We start from the raw sequence: 18245 nt of genomic DNA, 5'->3' as shown, positions 1-18245 counted from the left end.
TTATAACTAGGGCCAGTGTTATAACTAGGGCCAGTGTTATAACTAGGGCCAGTGTCATAACTAGGGCCAGTGTTATAACTAAGGCCAGTGTTATAACTAGGGCCAGTGTTATAACTAGGGCCAGTGTTATAACTAGGGCCAGTGTTATAACTAGTGAGTGTTATAACTAGGGCCAGTGTTATAACTAAGGCCAGTGTTATAACTACGACAGGTGTTATAACTAGGACCAGTGTTATAACTAGGGAAAGTGTTATAACTAGGGCCAGTGTTATAACTAAGGCCAGTGTTATAACTAGTGAGTGTTATAACTAGGGCCAGTGTTATAACTAGGAACTGTTATAACTAGGGCCAGTGTTATAACTAGGGAGTGTTATAACTAGGGAGTGTTATAACTAGGACCAGTGTTATAACTAGGGAGTGTTATAACTAGGGCCAGTGTTATAACTAGGGAGTGTTATAACTAGGACCAGTGTTATAACTAGGGAGTGTTATAACTAGGGCCAGTGTTATAACTAGGGAGTGTTATAACTAGGACCAGTGTTATAACTAGGGAGTGTTATAACTAGGGCCAGTGTTATAACTAGGGACAGTGTTATAACTAGGACCAGTGTTATAACTAGTGAGTGTTATAACTAGGGCCAGTGTTTTAACTAGTGAGTGTTATAACTAAGGAGTGTTATAACTAGGGAGTGTTATAACTAGGACCAGTGTTATAACTAGGGAGTGTTATAACTAGGGCCAGTGTTATAACTAGGGAGTGTTATAACTAGGACCAGTGTTATAACTAGGGAGTGTTATAACTAGGGCCAGTGTTATAACTAGGGAGTGTTATGACTAGGACCAGTGTTATAACTAGGGAGTGTTATAACTAGGACCAGTGTTATAACTAGGGACAGTGTTATAACTAGGACCAGTGTTATAACTAGTGAGTGTTATAACTAGGGAGTGTTATAACTAGGGCCAGTGTTATAACTAGGGAGTCTTATGACTAGGACCAGTGTTATAACTAGGGAGTGTTATAACTAGGACCAGTGTTATAACTAGGGAGTGTTATAACTAGGGCCAGTGTTATAACTAGGGAGTGTTATAACTAGGACCAGTGTTATAACTAGGGAGTGTTATAACTAGGGCCAGTGTTATAACTAGGGACAGTGTTATAACTAGGACCAGTGTTATAACTAGTGAGTGTTATAACTAGGGCCAGTGTTATAACTAGGGAGTGTTATAACTAGGGAGTATTATAACTAGGACCAGTGTTATAACTAGGGAGTGTTATAACTAGGGCCAGTGTTATAACTAGGGAGTGTTATAACTAGGACCAGTGTTATGACTAGGGAGTGTTATAACTAGGGCCAGTGTTATAACTAGGGAGTGTTATAACTAGGGAGTATTATAACTAGGACCAGTGTTATAACTAGGGAGTGTTATAACTAGGGCCAGTGTTATAACTAGGGAGTGTTATAACTAGGGAGTGTTATAACTAGGACCAGTGTTATAACTAGGGAGTGTTATAACTAGGGCCAGTGTTATAACTAGTGAGTGTTATAACTAGTGAGTGTTATAACTAGGGAGTGTTATAACTAGGGAGTGTTATAACTAGGGAGTGTTATAACTAGGGAGTGTTATGACTAGGACCAGTGTTATAACTAGGACCAGTGTTATAACTAGTGAGTGTTATAACTAGGGAGTGTTATAACTAGGGAGTGTTATAACTAGGGAGTGTTATAACTAGGGAGTGTTATAACTAGCTTCCTCATTCAACATGAACACAAGCCTTCCCCACCAGAAACAAGTCAGGGAAAACCGCAGAAAGAAAAAAAGCTTTCATGAATACTTTTTCCCCAAAGTTTGGCTTTGTGTAAAAAATCCATCACGACCAGGAAAGTTTGAAAATAATTTATTCAGAGCCGTAGGGGAATAGCCAATTCCAGAACCTCTCCATATCACCCACGGGGGAATCCGGTGGAGAGATTTAACCGTATACTATAGTCAATGTTGCACACTAGATGAAGAGAAAAAGGCCAACTGGGGTTATTATCTAGACAAGGTCATTCAACTGGGTTGATAATCTAGACAAGGTCATTCAACTGGGTTGATAATCTAGACAAGGTCATTCAACTGGGTTGATAATCTAGACAAGGTCATTCAACTGGGTTGATAATCTAGACAAGGTCATTCAACTGGGTTGATAATCTAGACAAGGTCATTCAACTGGGTTGATAATCTAGACAAGGTCATTCAACTGGGTTGATAATCTAGACAAGGTCATTCAACTGGGTTGATAATCTAAACAAGGTCATTCAACTGGGTTGATAATCTAAACAAGGTCATTCATCTGGGTTGATAATCTAAACAGGGTCATTCAACTGGGTTGATAATCTAGACAAGGTCATTCAACTGGATTGATAATCTAAACAGGGTCATTCAACTGGGTTGATAATCTAAACAGGGTCATTCAACTGGGTTGATAATCTAAACAGGGTCATTCAACTGGGTTGATAATCTAAACAAGGTCATTCAACTGGGTTGATAATCTAAACAAGGTCATTCAACTGGGTTGATAATCTAAACAAGGTCATTCAACTGGGTTGATAATCTAAACAAGGTCATTCAACTGGGTTGATAATCTAAACAAGGTCATTCATCTGGGTTGATAATCTAGACAAGGTCATTCAACTGGGTTGATAATCTAAACAAGGTCATTCATGTATATTTTATTTATTTTAATTTTTATTTAACCTTTATTTAACTCAATTGCTATATAATATATAATTGCACCACCAGGCATGCTGCTGGGTTCTCACTGAATTTCCTGCTATTCAGAAGGGCTCCCCTGCTACCTGTTGACCTTGTCTTTGGGTTACAGGAGAAATCATACCAGGAGTATGCTAAGAGGTGGCAGCAGCAGATGGCGGAAGCCTATGACATCGCCAGGAGAAACAGCGAAGGACAAAGCCTACCAACAAACGGAAAAAATTGAGTTGGGTTCTGGTCCCAGGGGACCATGTACTGGTGAGGAACACGTCAGGGCGTAGGTGACCGGGAAAGCTAAGATCACACTGGGAGGACAGAGGAAAGGTGATGACAGCGCTGTCTATGAGGTCAAAACCAAGAGGGGTACAGGCAGGACCCGGATTCTGCATTGTAATATGCTAATGTCATGTAATGCACTACCCTTTGAGGAACCAGTTCAAGCACTGAGTTGACGTCTGTGGAGAAGGGAACCACCCCAGGATAGAGGTCTGTGGAGAAGGGAACCACCCCAGGATAGAGGTCTGTGGAGAAGGGAACCACCCCAGGATAGAGGTCTGTGGAGAAGGGAACCACCCAGGCGTAGAGGTCTATGGAGAAGGGAACCACCCCAGGATAGAGGTCTGTGGAGAAGGGAACCATCCCAGTGTAGAGGTCTATGGAGAAGGGAACCACCCCAGGATAGAGGTCTGTGGAGAAGGGAACCACCCCAGGATAGAGGTCTGTGGAGAAGGGAACCACCTCAGCACAAGCAGCAAAATGCTGGGAGCGCTGAGTCTGAGAGCTCAGATGAGGATTTCTTATCCAATATTCATCATCAGGCCACTTAGGGATGAAGAGAGCAGACAGAGTAGCACACAGCTAGCACCAGATAATGGTGAGGAACAGGTCCTCGGGGAGACCCCGGAGAAGACTGGGGGAAATATGGAGAGAAAAAAAACTAGGGCTCAAAGGCTCAGTCATTCCATGGTGAAAGAAGGCTCAGAGACTCAGTCATCCCATGGTGAAAGAAGGCTCAGGAACTCAGTCATCCGATGGTGAAAGAAGGCTCAGGAACTCAGTCATCCCATGGTGAAAGAAGGCTCAGAGACTCAGTCATCCCATGGTGAAAGAAGGCGCAGAGACTCAGTCATCTCATGGTGAAAGAAGGCTCAGAGACTCAGTCATCCCATGGTGAAAGAAGGCTCAGAGACTCAGTCATCCCATGGTGAAAGAAGGCTCAGAGACTCAGTCATCCCATGGTGAAAGAAGGCTCAGAGACTCAGTCATCCCATGGTGAAAGAAGGCTCAGAGACTCAGTCATCCCATGGTGAAAGAAGGCTCAGAGACTCAGTCATCCCATGGTGAAAGAAGGCTCAGAGACTCAGTCATCCCATGGTGAAAGAAGGCTCAGAGACTCAGTCATCCCATGGTGAAAGAAGGCTCAGAGACTCAGTCATCCCATGGTGAAAGAAGGCTCAGGAACTCAGTCATCCCATGGTGAAAGAAGGCTCAGAGACTCAGTCATTCCATGGTGAAAGAAGGCTCAGAGACTCAGTCATCCCATGGTGAAAGAAGGCTCAGAGACTCAGTCATCTCATGGTGAAAGAAGGCTCAGAGACTCAGTCATTCCATGGTGAAAGAAGGCTCAGAGACTCAGTCATCCCATGGTGAAAGAAGGCTCAGAGACTCAGTCATCTCATGGTGAAAGAAGGCTCAGAGCCTCAGTCATTCCATGGTGAAAGAAGGCTCAGAGACTCAGTCATCCCAGGACATAGACATATCTGATACGGGCAGAAAGCTTAAATTCTTGTTCATCTCACTGCACTGTCCAATTAAAAGTAGCTATTAGAGTGAAAAAATACCAAGCTATTGTTTGAGGAGAGTGCACAATTATGAACTTGAAAATGTATGAATAAAACATTTTAGGCACCTTTGGACAGTCTTGAAACAACATTTGGAATCGATATGCAAGACTTCACTGGATCACTAGAAAACATAGCACATACAGTGCCGCCATCTAGTGGCCAGAATCTATATTGTGCATGGGCTAAAATAATTCATTATGCCATTTCTCTTGCATTTCAATGATGGTACAATGTCGATATTATCATTTACCAGATCTAATGTGTTATATTCTCCTACATTCCTTTCACATTTCAACAAACTTCAAAGTGTTTCCTTTGAAATGGTATCAACAATATGCATATCCTTGCTTCAGGTCCTGAGCTACAGGAAGTTAGATTTGGGTATGTCATTTTAGGTCCTGAGCAACAGGCAGTTAGATTTGGGTATGTCATTTTAGGTCCTGAGCAACAGGCAGTTAGATTTGGGTATGTCATTTTAGGTCCTGAGCAACAGGCAGTTAGATTTGGGTATGTCATTTTAGGTCCTGAGCAACAGGCAGTTAGATTTGGGTATGTCATTTTAGGCGGAAATTGAAAAAAAAAGGCCGGATCCTTAAGAGGTTTTAATTGACTTGCCTAGTTAAATAAAGGTTCAATAAAAAATAAATAAAAATCTTTGTAGTGACTGGGCTTATTGATACACCATCCGAAGTGTAATTAATAACGTCACCATGATCAAAGGGATATTCAATGTCTGTTTTTTTTATTTTTACCCATCTACCAATAGGTGCTTTTCTTTGCAAGGCATTGGAAAACCTTCCTGGTCTTTGTGGTTGAATCTGTGTTTGAAATTCACTGCTCGACTGAGGAACCTTAGAGACAATTATGCGTGTGGGGTACAGAGAAGAGGTAGTCATTCAAAAATCATGTTAAACACTATTATTGTCCATGCAACTTATTGTGTGACTTGTTGAGCACATTTTTACTCCTGAACTTATTTATGCTTGCCATAACAAAGGGATTGAATATTTATTGACTCAAGAGATTTCAGCTTTTCATTTTTGTATATTTTGTTGAAAATTCCACATTGAAATTGTGAGGTGACATTTTAAGTTCAGGCTGTAACAACTACATGTAACAAGGGGAGGGAAAACTTTCCTAAGGAACTGTGTGCTGAACATACAGCAGAATACACCATGTGAGACCCAGTACACTACACACACACTACTCTGAACATACAGTAGAATACACCATGTGAGACGCAGTACACTACACACACACACTACTCTGAACATACAGCAGAATACACCATGTGAGACCCAGTACACTACACACACACTACTCTGAACATACAGTAGAATACACCATGTGAGACGCAGTACACTACACACACACACTACTCTGAACATACAGCAGAATACACCATGTGAGACCCAGTACACTACACACACACTACTCTGAACATACAGTAGAATACACCATGTGAGACCCAGTACACTACACACACACTACTCTGAACATACAGTAGAATACACCATGTGAGACCCAGTACACTACACACACACTACTCTGAACATACAGTAGAATACACCATGTGAGACCCAGTACACTACACACACACTACTCTGAACATACAGTAGAATACACCATGTGAGACCCAGTACACTACACACACACTGCTCTGAACATACAGTAGAATACACCATGTGAGACCCAGTACACTACACACACACTACTCTGAACATACAGTAGAATACACCATGTGAGACCCAGTACACTACACACACACTACTCTGAACATACAGTAGAATACACCATGTGAGACCCAGTACACTACACACACACTACTCTGAACATACAGTAGAATACACCATGTGAGACCCAGTACACTACACACACACTACTCTGAACATACAGTAGAATACACCATGTGAGACCCAGTACACTACACACACACTGCTCTGAACATACAGTAGAATACACCATGTGAGACCCAGTACACTACACACACACTACTCTGAACATACAGTAGAATACACCATGTGAGACGCAGTACACTACACACACACACTACTCTGAACATACAGTAGAATACACCATGTGAGACCCAGTACACTACACACACACTACTCTGAACATACAGTAGAATACACCATGTGAGACCCAGTACACTACACACACACTACTCTGAACATACAGTAGAATACACCATGTGAGACCCAGTACACTACACACACACTACTCTGAACATACAGTAGAATACACCATGTGAGACCCAGTACACTACACACACACTACTCTGAACATACAGTAGAATACACCATGTGAGACCCAGTACACTACACACACACTACTCTGAACATACAGTAGAATACACCATGTGAGACCCAGTACACTACACACACACTACTCTGAACATACAGTAGAATACACCATGTGAGACCCAGTACACTACACACACACTACTCTGAACATACAGTAGAATACACCATGTGAGACCCAGTACACTACACACACACTACTCTGAACATACAGTAGAATACACCATGTGAGACGCAGTACACTACACACACACACTACTCTGAACATACAGTAGAATACACCATGTGAGACCCAGTACACTACACACACACTACTCTGAACATACAGTAGAATACACCATGTGAGACCCAGTACACTACACACACACTACTCTGAACATACAGTAGAATACACCATGTGAGACCCAGTACACTACACACACACTACTCTGAACATACAGCAGAATACACCATGTGAGACCCAGTACACTACACACACACACTACTCTGAACATACAGTAGAATACACCATGTGAGACCCAGTACACTACACACACACTACTCTGAACATACAGTAGAATACACCATGTGAGACCCAGTACACTACACACACACTACTCTGAACATACAGTAGAATACACCATGTGAGACCCAGTACACTACACACACACTGCTCTGAACATACAGTAGAATACACCATGTGAGACCCAGTACACTACACACACACTACTCTGAACATACAGTAGAATACACCATGTGAGACCCAGTACACTACACACACACTACTCTGAACATACAGTAGAATACACCATGTGAGACCCAGTACACTACACACACACTACTCTGAACATACAGTAGAATACACCATGTGAGACCCAGTACACTACACACACACTACTCTGAACATACAGTAGAATACACCATGTGAGACCCAGTACACTACACACACACTACTCTGAACATACAGTAGAATACACCATGTGAGACCCAGTACACTACACACACACTACTCTGAACATACAGTAGAATACACCATGTGAGACCCAGTACACTACACACACACTACTCTGAACATACAGTAGAATACACCATGTGAGACCCAGTACACTACACACACACTACTCTGAACATACAGTAGAATACACCATGTGAGACCCAGTACACTACACACACACTACTCTGAACATACAGTAGAATACACCATGTGAGACGCACTACACTACACACACACTACTCTGAACATACAGTAGAATACACCATGTGAGACCCAGTACACTACACACACACTACTCTGAACATACAGTAGAATACACCATGTGAGACCCAGTACACTACACACACACTACTCTGAACATACAGTAGAATACACCATGTGAGACGCAGTACACTACACACACACACTACTCTGAACATACAGTAGAATACACCATGTGAGACCCAGTACACTACACACACACTACTCTGAACATACAGTAGAATACACCATGTGAGACGCACTACACTACACACACACTACTCTGAACATACAGTAGAATACACCATGTGAGACCCAGTACACTACACACACACTACTCTGAACATACAGTAGAATACACCATGTGAGACCCAGTACACTACACACACACTACTCTGAACATACAGTAGAATACACCATGTGAGACCCAGTACACTACACACACACTACTCTGAACATACAGTAGAATACACCATGTGAGACGCACTACACTACACACACACTACTCTGAACATACAGTAGAATACACCATGTGAGACCCAGTACACTACACACACACTACTCTGAACATACAGTAGAATACACCATGTGAGACCCAGTACACTACACACACACTACTCTGAACATACAGTAGAATACACCATGTGAGACCCAGTACACTACACACACACTACTCTGAACATACAGTAGAATACACCATGTGAGACCCAGTACACTACACACACACTACTCTGAACATACAGTAGAATACACCATGTGAGACCCAGTACACTACACACACACTACTCTGAACATACAGTAGAATACACCATGTGAGACCCAGTACACTACACACACACTACTCTGAACATACAGTAGAATACACCATGTGAGACCCAGTACACTACACACACACTACTCTGAACATACAGTAGAATACACCATGTGAGACCCAGTACACTACACACACACTACTCTGAACATACAGTAGAATACACCATGTGAGACGCACTACACTACACACACACACTACTCTGAACATACAGTAGAATACACCATGTGAGACGCACTACACTACACACACACTACTCTGAACATACAGTAGAATACACCATGTGAGACCCAGTACACTACACACACACTACTCTGAACATACAGTAGAATACACCATGTGAGACCCAGTACACTACACACACACTACTCTGAACATACAGTAGAATACACCATGTGAGACCCAGTACACTACACACACACTACTCTGAACATACAGTAGAATACACCATGTGAGACCCAGTACACTACACACACACTACTCTGAACATACAGTAGAATACACCATGTGAGACCCAGTACACTACACACACACTACTCTGAACATACAGTAGAATACACCATGTGAGACGCAGTACACTACACACACACTACTCTGAACATACAGTAGAATACACCATATGAGACCCAGTACACTACACACACACTACTCTGAACATACAGTAGAATACACCATGTGAGACCCAGTACACTACACACACACTACTCTGAACATACAGTAGAATACACCATGTGAGACCCAGTACACTACACACACATTACTCTCTCTCTCTGTCTCTCTCTGTGTCTCTCTGTCTCTCTGTCTCCTTCTCTCTCTCTCTCTCTCTCCTTCTATTTCTCTCTCTCTCTCTCTCTCTCTCTCCTTCTATTTCTCTCTCTCTCTCTCTCACTGTCTCTCTCTTTCTCCTTCCATTTCTCTCTCTCTCTCTCACACACTCACTCACTCACTCGCTCTCTTTCTCTGTCTTTACCTCGAAGATGATGAGGACGTAAACTCCTCCCAGGATGACTGCAGCAATAACCACCTGCCTTTCCGTGGTTACGTAGAGCGACTGGTGGGTCATGGAGAGAGGGACCATGGAGTTGTCCTGGACGAACGCCTGCACCGTAATGATGATGGGGTCACTATGGAGACAGACAGACAGGGAGTCATGGAGACAAGGCCGTTGTTGGATGCTGATCATTGCTAGACAGACATTTTCAAGTCTTGCCATAGATTTTCAAGCCAATTAAGTAAAAACTGTAACTAGGCCACTTAGAAAATATAAATGTCGTCTTGGTAGGCAACTCCAGTCTAAATTTGGCCTTGTGTTTTACGTTATTGTCCTAATGAAATGTGAATTTGTCTCCCAATGTCTGTTGGAAAGCAGAAAACCCGGTTATCCTCTGGGAATTTGCCTGTACTATTCTGTTCCTAAAAATGCTGAACTACTGTACCCATACAGGACAAATCAGACTGAACTACTGTACCCATACAGGACAATCAGACTGAACTACTGTACCCATACAGGACCATCAGACTGAACTACTGTACCCATACAGGACAATCAGACTGAACTACTGTACCCATACAGGACCATCAGACTGAACTACTGTACCCATACAGGACAATCAGACTGAACCCATACAGGACAATCAGACTGAACCCATACAGGACAATCAGACTGAACTACTGTACCCATACAGAACAATCAGACTGAACTACTGTACCCATACAGGACAATCAGACTGAACTACTGTACCCATACAGGACCATCAGACTGAACTACTGTACCCATACAGGACAATCAGACTGAACTACTGTACCCATACAGAACAATCAGACTGAACTACTGTACCCATACAGGACAATCAGACTGAACCCATACAGGACAATCAGACTGAACCCATACAGGACAATCAGACTGAACTACTGTACCCATACAGAACAATCAGACTGAACTACTGTATCCATACAGGACAATCAGACTGAACTACTGTACCCATACAGGACCATCAGACTGAACTACTGTACCCATACAGGACAATCAGACTGAACTACTGTACCCATACAGGACCATCAGACTGAACTACTGTACCCATACAGGACAATCAGACTGAACTACTGTACCCATACAGGACAATCAGACTGAACTACTGTACCCATACAGGACAATCAGACTGAACTACTGTACCCATACAGGACAATCAGACTGAACTACTGTACCCATACAGGACCATCAGACTGAACTACTGTACCCATACAGGACAATCAGACTGAACTACTGTACCCATACAGGACAATCAGACTGAACTACTGTACCCATACAGGACAATCAGACTGAACTACTGTACCCATACAGGACAATCAGACTGAACTACTGTACCCATACAGGACAATCAGACTGAACTACTGTACCCATACAGGACCATCAGACTGAACTACTGTACCCATACAGGACAATCAGACTGAACTACTGTACCCATACAGGACAATCAGACTGAACCCATACAGGACAATCAGACTGAACTACTGTACCCATACAGGACAATCAGACTGAACCCATACAGGACAATCAGACTGAACTACTGTACCCATACAGGACAATCAGACTGAACTACTGTACCCATACAGGACAATCAGACTGAACTACTGTACCCATACAGGACAATCAGACTGAACTACTGTACCCATACAGGACAATCAGACTGAACTACTGTACCCATACAGGACAATCAGACTGAACCCATACAGGACAATCAGACTGAACTACTGTACCCATACAGGACAATCAGACTGAACTACTGTACCCATACAGGACAATCAGACTGAACTACTGTACCCATACAGGACAATCAGACTGAACTACTGTACCCATACAGGACAATCAGACTGAACTACTGTACCCATACAGGACAATCAGACTGAACTACTGTACCCATACAGGACAATCAGACTGAACTACTGTACCCATACAGGACCATCAGACTGAACTGCTGAGAACAAGCCAATGGTACTATAACAATACTGGACATGCAGGAATGTTCATGTCAAATATGTATACATGTATTTATATAGCCCTTCGTACATCAGCTGATATCTCAAAGTGCTGTACAGAAACCCAGCCTAAAACCCCAAACAGCAAACAATGCAGGTGTAGAAGCACGGTGGCTAGGAAAAACTCCCTAGAAAGGCCAAAACCTAGGAAGAAACCTAGAGAGGAACCAGGCTATGTGGGGTGGCCAGTCCTCTTCTGACTGTGCCGGGTGGAGATTATAACAGAACATGGCCAAGATGTTCAAATGTTCATAAATGACCAGCATGGTCAAATAATAATAATCACAGGCAGAACAGTTGAAACTGGAGCAGCAGCACGGCCAGGTGGACTGGGGTCAGCAAGGAGTCATCATGTCAGGAGTAAATGTCAGTTGGCTTTTCATAGCCGATCAAGTACAGTACAAGAATGATTTGGGGACATACCTGCTCAACATCTCAAATGTTTTAGTTGTTATAACCTGGTCACTCCGTTCAGAATGCAGAGGTATGGTCCAGTTATAGATCACCTGTTGAAAAGGAGAAACACAGATGGTATTACAATCAGATTGGTACCGATGTAAAACACAGGCTAGATCCCAAATGGCACCCTATTCCTTTGAAGTGCACTACTTTTGACCCATAGGGCTCTGGTCTAAAGTACTGCACTATATAGGGAATAGGGCTCTGGTCTAAAGTAGTGCACTATATAGGGAATAGGGCTCTGGTCTAAAGTAGTGCACTATATAGGGAATAGGGCTCTGGTCTATAGTAGTGCACTATATAGGGAATAGGGCTCTGGTCTAAAGTAGTGCACTATATAGGGAATAGGGCTCTGGTCTATAGTAGTACCACTATATAGGGAATAGGGCTCTGGTCTAAAGTAGTGCACTATATAGGGAATAGGGCTCTGGTCTAAAGTAGTGCACTATATAGGGAATAGGGCTCTGGTCTAAAGTAGTGCACTATATAGGGAATAGGGCTCTGGTCTAAAGTAGTGCACTATATAGGGAATAGGGCTCTGGTCTAAAATAGTGTACTATATAGGGAATAGGGCTCTGGTCTAAAGTAGTGTACTATATAGGGAATAGGGCTCTGGTCTAAAGTAGTGCACTATATAGGGAATTGGGTTCCATTTGGGACTTCAAACTGCATTCAGAAACAGAGGTGGAACGTGGGTGGAGACTCTTACCGTCTGGACCCGCCTTCTCCGTGGCCCCGCCTCTTCAGTCTGCTCCACCTGAATAAGGATGTACTCCTCATTGGTCAGATCCACCATGCCACTCACGAAAGGCCCGCCCACCTGCAGCTTCAGCAAGGCGTTGTCACGGAAATCCGTCAGGTTCAAAGCTATTGGACAGCAGGCGGTCAAGGGAAATGACTAGGATTTCATTTTTTATCCAATCTTTATTTAACCTGGAACTCTTTCATGAGGGGAAACCTGACATATCAATAGATTAGTAGAACATGATGTCATCTTTTTGTCCTTTTAAAGCTTGATGTGGACGCCTGGTTTAGTTGAATAGCTGTGAATCTTTGTGATTTAAAGTGTTTCTGCCGTCTCCTTTTAAAGGCGTAGTTAACCCAATTATACTGAATATTTCATGGTCCCCATCAGAGCCTTCTACTAAGATATTCTACTGCACTGGTCCCTACATCATTCTACCTGACCACCACTTCATGGTCCCCATCAGAGCCTTCCACTAAGATATTCTACTGCACTGGTCCCTACATCATTCTACCTGACCACCACTGAATGGTCCCCATCACTAATGGCTACAGTACAGGTCACAGTGTCCAGCCAATCAGGACCTCTGCACTACAGTATAGGTCACAGTGTCCAGCCAATCAGGACCTCTACACTACAGTATAGGTCACAGTGTCCAGCCAATCAGGACCTCTACACTACAGTATAGGTCACAGTGTCCAGCCAATCAGGACCTCTACACTACAGTATAGGTCACAGTGTCCAGCCAATCAGGACCTCTACACTACAGTATAGGTCAGTGTCCAGCCAGTCATGACATCTACACTACAGTATAGGTCACAGTGTCCAGCCAATCAGGACCTCTACACTACAGTATAGGTCACAGTGTCCAGCCAATCAGGACCTCTACACTACAGTATAGGTCACAGTGTCCAGCCAATCAGGACCTCTACACTACAGTATAGGTCACAGTGTCCAGCCAATCAGGACCTCTACACTACAGTATAGGTCACAGTGTCCAACCAGTCATGACATCTACACTACAGTATAGGTCACAGTGTCCAGCCAATCAGGACCTCTACACTACAGTATAGGTCACAGTGTCCAGCCAATCAGGACCTCTGCACTACAGTATAGGTCACAGTGTCCAGCCAATCAGGACCTCTACACTACAGTATAGGTCACAGTGTCCAGCCAATCAGGACCTCTACACTACAGTATAGGTCACAGTGTCCAGCCAATCAGGACCTCTACACTACAGTATAGGTCACAGTGTCCAGCCAATCAGGACCGCTGCACTACAGTATAGGTCACAGTGTCCAGCCAATCAGGACCTCTACACTACAGTATAGGTCACAGTGTCCAGCCAATCAGGACCTCTACACTACAGTATAGGTCACAGTGTCCTGCCAATCAGGACCTCTACACTACAGTATAGGTCACAGTGTCCAGCCAATCATGACCTCTACACTACAGTATAGGTCACAGTGTCCAGCCAGTCAGGGCCTCTACACGTTGTATGGGACTGATGCAGTAGACTCAGCAGTACTATAGCTACAGTACTGTGTTGTATGGGACTGATGCAGTAGACTCAGCAGTACTGTGTTGTATGGGACTGATGCTGTAGACTCAGCAGTACTGTGTTGTATGGGACTGATGCAGTAGACTCAGCAGTACTGTGTTGTATGGGACTGATGCAGTAGACTCAGCAGTACTGTGTTGTATGGGACTGATGCAGTAGACTCAACAGTACTGTGTTGTATGGGACTGATGCAGTAGACTCAGCAGTACTGTGTTGTATGGGACTGATGCAGTAGACTCAGCAGTACTGTGTTGTATGGGACTGATGCAGTAGACTCAGCAGTACTGTGTTGTATGGGACCGATGCAGTAGACTCAGCAGTACTGTGTTGTATGGGACTGATGCAGTAGACTCAGCAGTACTGTGTTGTATGGGACTGATGCAGTAGACTCAGCAGTACTGTGTTGTATGGGACTGATGCAGTAGACTCAGCAGTACTGTGTTGTATGGGACTGATGCAGTAGACTCAACAGTACTGTGTTGTATGGGACTGATGCAGTAGACTCAGCAGTACTGTGTTGTATGGGACTGATGCAGTAGACTCAGCAGTACTGTGTTGTATGGGACTGATGCAGTAGACTCAACAGTACTGTGTTGTATGGGACTGATGCAGTAGACTCAGCAGTACTGTGTTGTATGGGACTGATGCAGTAGACTCAGTAGTACTGTGTTGTATGGGACTGATGCAGTAGACTCAGCAGTACTGTGTTGTATGGGACTGATGCAGTAGACTCAGCAGTACTGTGTTGTATGGGACTGATGCAGTAGACTCAGCAGTACTGTGTTGTATGGGACTGATGCAGTAGACTCAGCAGTACTGTGTTGTATGGGACTGATGCAGTAGACTCAGCAGTACTGTGTTGTATGGGACTGATGCAGTAGACTCAGCAGTACTGTGTTGTATGGGACTGATGCAGTAGACTCAGCAGTACTGTGTTGTATGGGACTGATGCAGTAGACTCAACAGTACTGTGTTGTATGGGACTGATGCAGTAGACTCAGCAGTACTGTGTTGTATGGGACTGATGCAGTAGACTCAGCAGTACTGTGTTGTATGGGACTGATGCAGTAGACTCAACAGTACTGTGTTGTATGGGACTGATGCAGTAGACTCAACAGTACTGTGTTGTATGGGACTGATGCAGTAGACTCAACAGTACTGTGTTGTATGGGACCGATGCAGTAGACTCAGCAGTACTGTGTTGTATGGGACTGATGCAGTAGACTCAGCAGTACTGTGTTGTATGGGACTGATGCAGTAGACTCAACAGTACTGTGTTGTATGGGACTGATGCAGTAGACTCAGCAGTACTGTGTTGTATGGGACTGATGCAGTAGACTCAACAGTACTGTGTTGTATGGGACTGATGCAGTAGAAGGATACAGAAGCTCTCTGTAGGGGAGACAGCCAGCATCCTCCACGGGTTGTCTCTGTCTGGATACATACTGAAGAACAACTGGAGAAATACACACACACACACACACACACACACACACACACACACACACACACACACACACACACACACACACACACACACACACACACACACACATACAGACTCTTAGCATTTTGAAGCTGTTACTTTCTCTAGACATTGGGATGAACTGATATTGACACATTATAATCAATATGAATGAGTCATCTGTCACAAGACAATCCACTTACAGACATGAGGACGACAAAGGTGAAGATACAGCCGATTTTAAAGATGGAGATGCAAGATCTGTAAATGAACCCAATATTAGATGTAGTGTACTGGGTGATGGAGCATTTTTGAAACCCAGGTGCTGAGCATAATGTAGTACAGGCTCTGAACATGGAGGGACAGAAATAGGCAGAGAGAGAGAAGGAAAGAGACAGACAGTGAGACAGAGACAGACAGACAGTGAGACAGTGACAGAGAGAGACAGACAGTGAGACGGTGACAGAGAGAGACAGACAGAGAGACAGTGACAGAGAGAGACAGACAGTGAGACAGTGACAGAGAGAGACAGACAGAGAGAGACAGACAGTGAGACAGTGACAGAGAGAGAGAGACAGAGAGACAGTGACAGAGAGACAGACAGTGAGGCAGTGACAGAGAGACAGACAGTGAGGCAGTGAGACAGTGACAGAGAGAGACAGACAGAGAGACCGTGACAGAGACAGACAGTGAGGCAGTGAGACAGTGACAGAGAGAGACAGACAGTGAGACAGTGACAGAGAGAGACAGACAGAGAGACAGTGACAGAGAGAGACAGACAGTGAGACAGTGACAGAGAGAGACAGACAGAGAGACAGTGACAGAGAGACAGACAGTGAGGCAGTGATACAGTGAGAGCGATAGACAATTTACTGGAACAGAGCATTTCTCAACCATGAGGCATCAAAGTCATAGGAATGTGAATACAGTGCACCACCCTCTGAGAGCCCTGCGGTTGTGGGCGGTGCAGTTGCCGTACCAGGCGGTGATACAGCCCGACAGGATGCTCTCAATTGTGCATCTGTAAACGTTTGTAAGGGTTTTAGGTGACAAGCCAAATTTCTTCAGCCTCCTGAGGTTGAAAAGGTGTTGTTGCACCTTCTTCACCACAGTTTGTGTAGGTGGACCATTTAGGTGGTGGACGGACGGCGAGGAACTTAAAACTTACTACCCACTCCACTGCTGTCCTGTCGATGTGGATAGGGGGGTGCTCCCTCTGCTGTTTCCTGAAGTCCACGATCATATCCTTTGTTTTGTTGATGTTGAGTGAAAGGTTACTTTCCTGACACCACACTCCAAGGGCCCTCACCTCCTCCCTGTAGGCTGTCTCGCCATTGTTAGTAATCAAGCCTACCACTGTAGTGTCGTCTGCAAGCTTGGTGATTCAGTTGGAGGCGTGCATGGCCACGCAGTCATGGGTGAACAGGGAGTACAGGAGGGGGCTGAGCACACACCCTTGTGGGGCCCCAGTATTGAGGATCAACAATGTGGAGATGTTGTTTCCTACCTTCACCACCTCGGGGCGGCCAGTCAGGAAGTCCAGGACCCAGATGCACAGGGCGGGGTCAAGACCCAGGGACTCAAGCTTAATGATGAGTTTGGAGGGTACTCTGGTGTTGAATGCTGAGCTGTCGTCAATGAACAGCATTTTTACATTGGTATTCCTCTTGTCCAGATGGGATAGGGCAATGTGCAGTGTGATGGCGATTGCATCATCCATGGACCTCATAGGGCAGTTAGCAAATTCAAGTGGGTCTAGGGGGCCAGAGGTGATATGATCCCTGACTAGCCTCTCAAAGCACTTCATGATGACAGAAGTGAGTGCTACGGGGCGATAGTCATTTAGTTCAGTTTACTTTGCTTTCTTGGGTACAGGAACAATGGTGGACATCTTGAAGCATGTGGGGACAGCAGACTGGGCTAGGGAGGGATTAAATATGTCTGTAAATACTCCAGCCAGCTGGCTGGTCTGCGCATGCTCTGAGGACACGGCTAGGGATGCCACGCTTAAATGTCTTACGTCGGCCACGGAGAAGGAGAGCCCAAAATCCGTGGTA

At 44.2% G+C, this 18245-nt stretch overlaps 1 protein-coding gene across 1 annotated transcript in view; it reads right to left on the bottom strand.

Annotated features, from left to right (window-relative positions):
• Positions 1 to 18245, bottom strand: part of oca2 (oculocutaneous albinism II) — a 165584-nt gene that overhangs the window by 111507 nt on the left and 35832 nt on the right. Inside the window, exons 5-9 of the mRNA XM_036978983.1 lie at positions 16392 to 16449; positions 16107 to 16179; positions 13127 to 13284; positions 12382 to 12464; positions 9893 to 10046 (exon numbers count right to left, since the gene is read on the bottom strand). Coding sequence (XP_036834878.1) covers positions 9893 to 10046; positions 12382 to 12464; positions 13127 to 13284; positions 16107 to 16179; positions 16392 to 16449 — 526 coding nt within the window. The remainder of the gene's footprint in view (positions 1 to 9892; positions 10047 to 12381; positions 12465 to 13126; positions 13285 to 16106; positions 16180 to 16391; positions 16450 to 18245) is intronic.

The sequence above is a fragment of the Oncorhynchus mykiss genome, chromosome 5 (assembly GCF_013265735.2).
Source record: "Oncorhynchus mykiss isolate Arlee chromosome 5, USDA_OmykA_1.1, whole genome shotgun sequence".
Taxonomy (NCBI): domain Eukaryota; kingdom Metazoa; phylum Chordata; class Actinopteri; order Salmoniformes; family Salmonidae; genus Oncorhynchus; species Oncorhynchus mykiss.
Note: the sequence above shows the minus strand (reverse complement) of the source record. Positions and strands in the feature narration are given on the sequence as shown.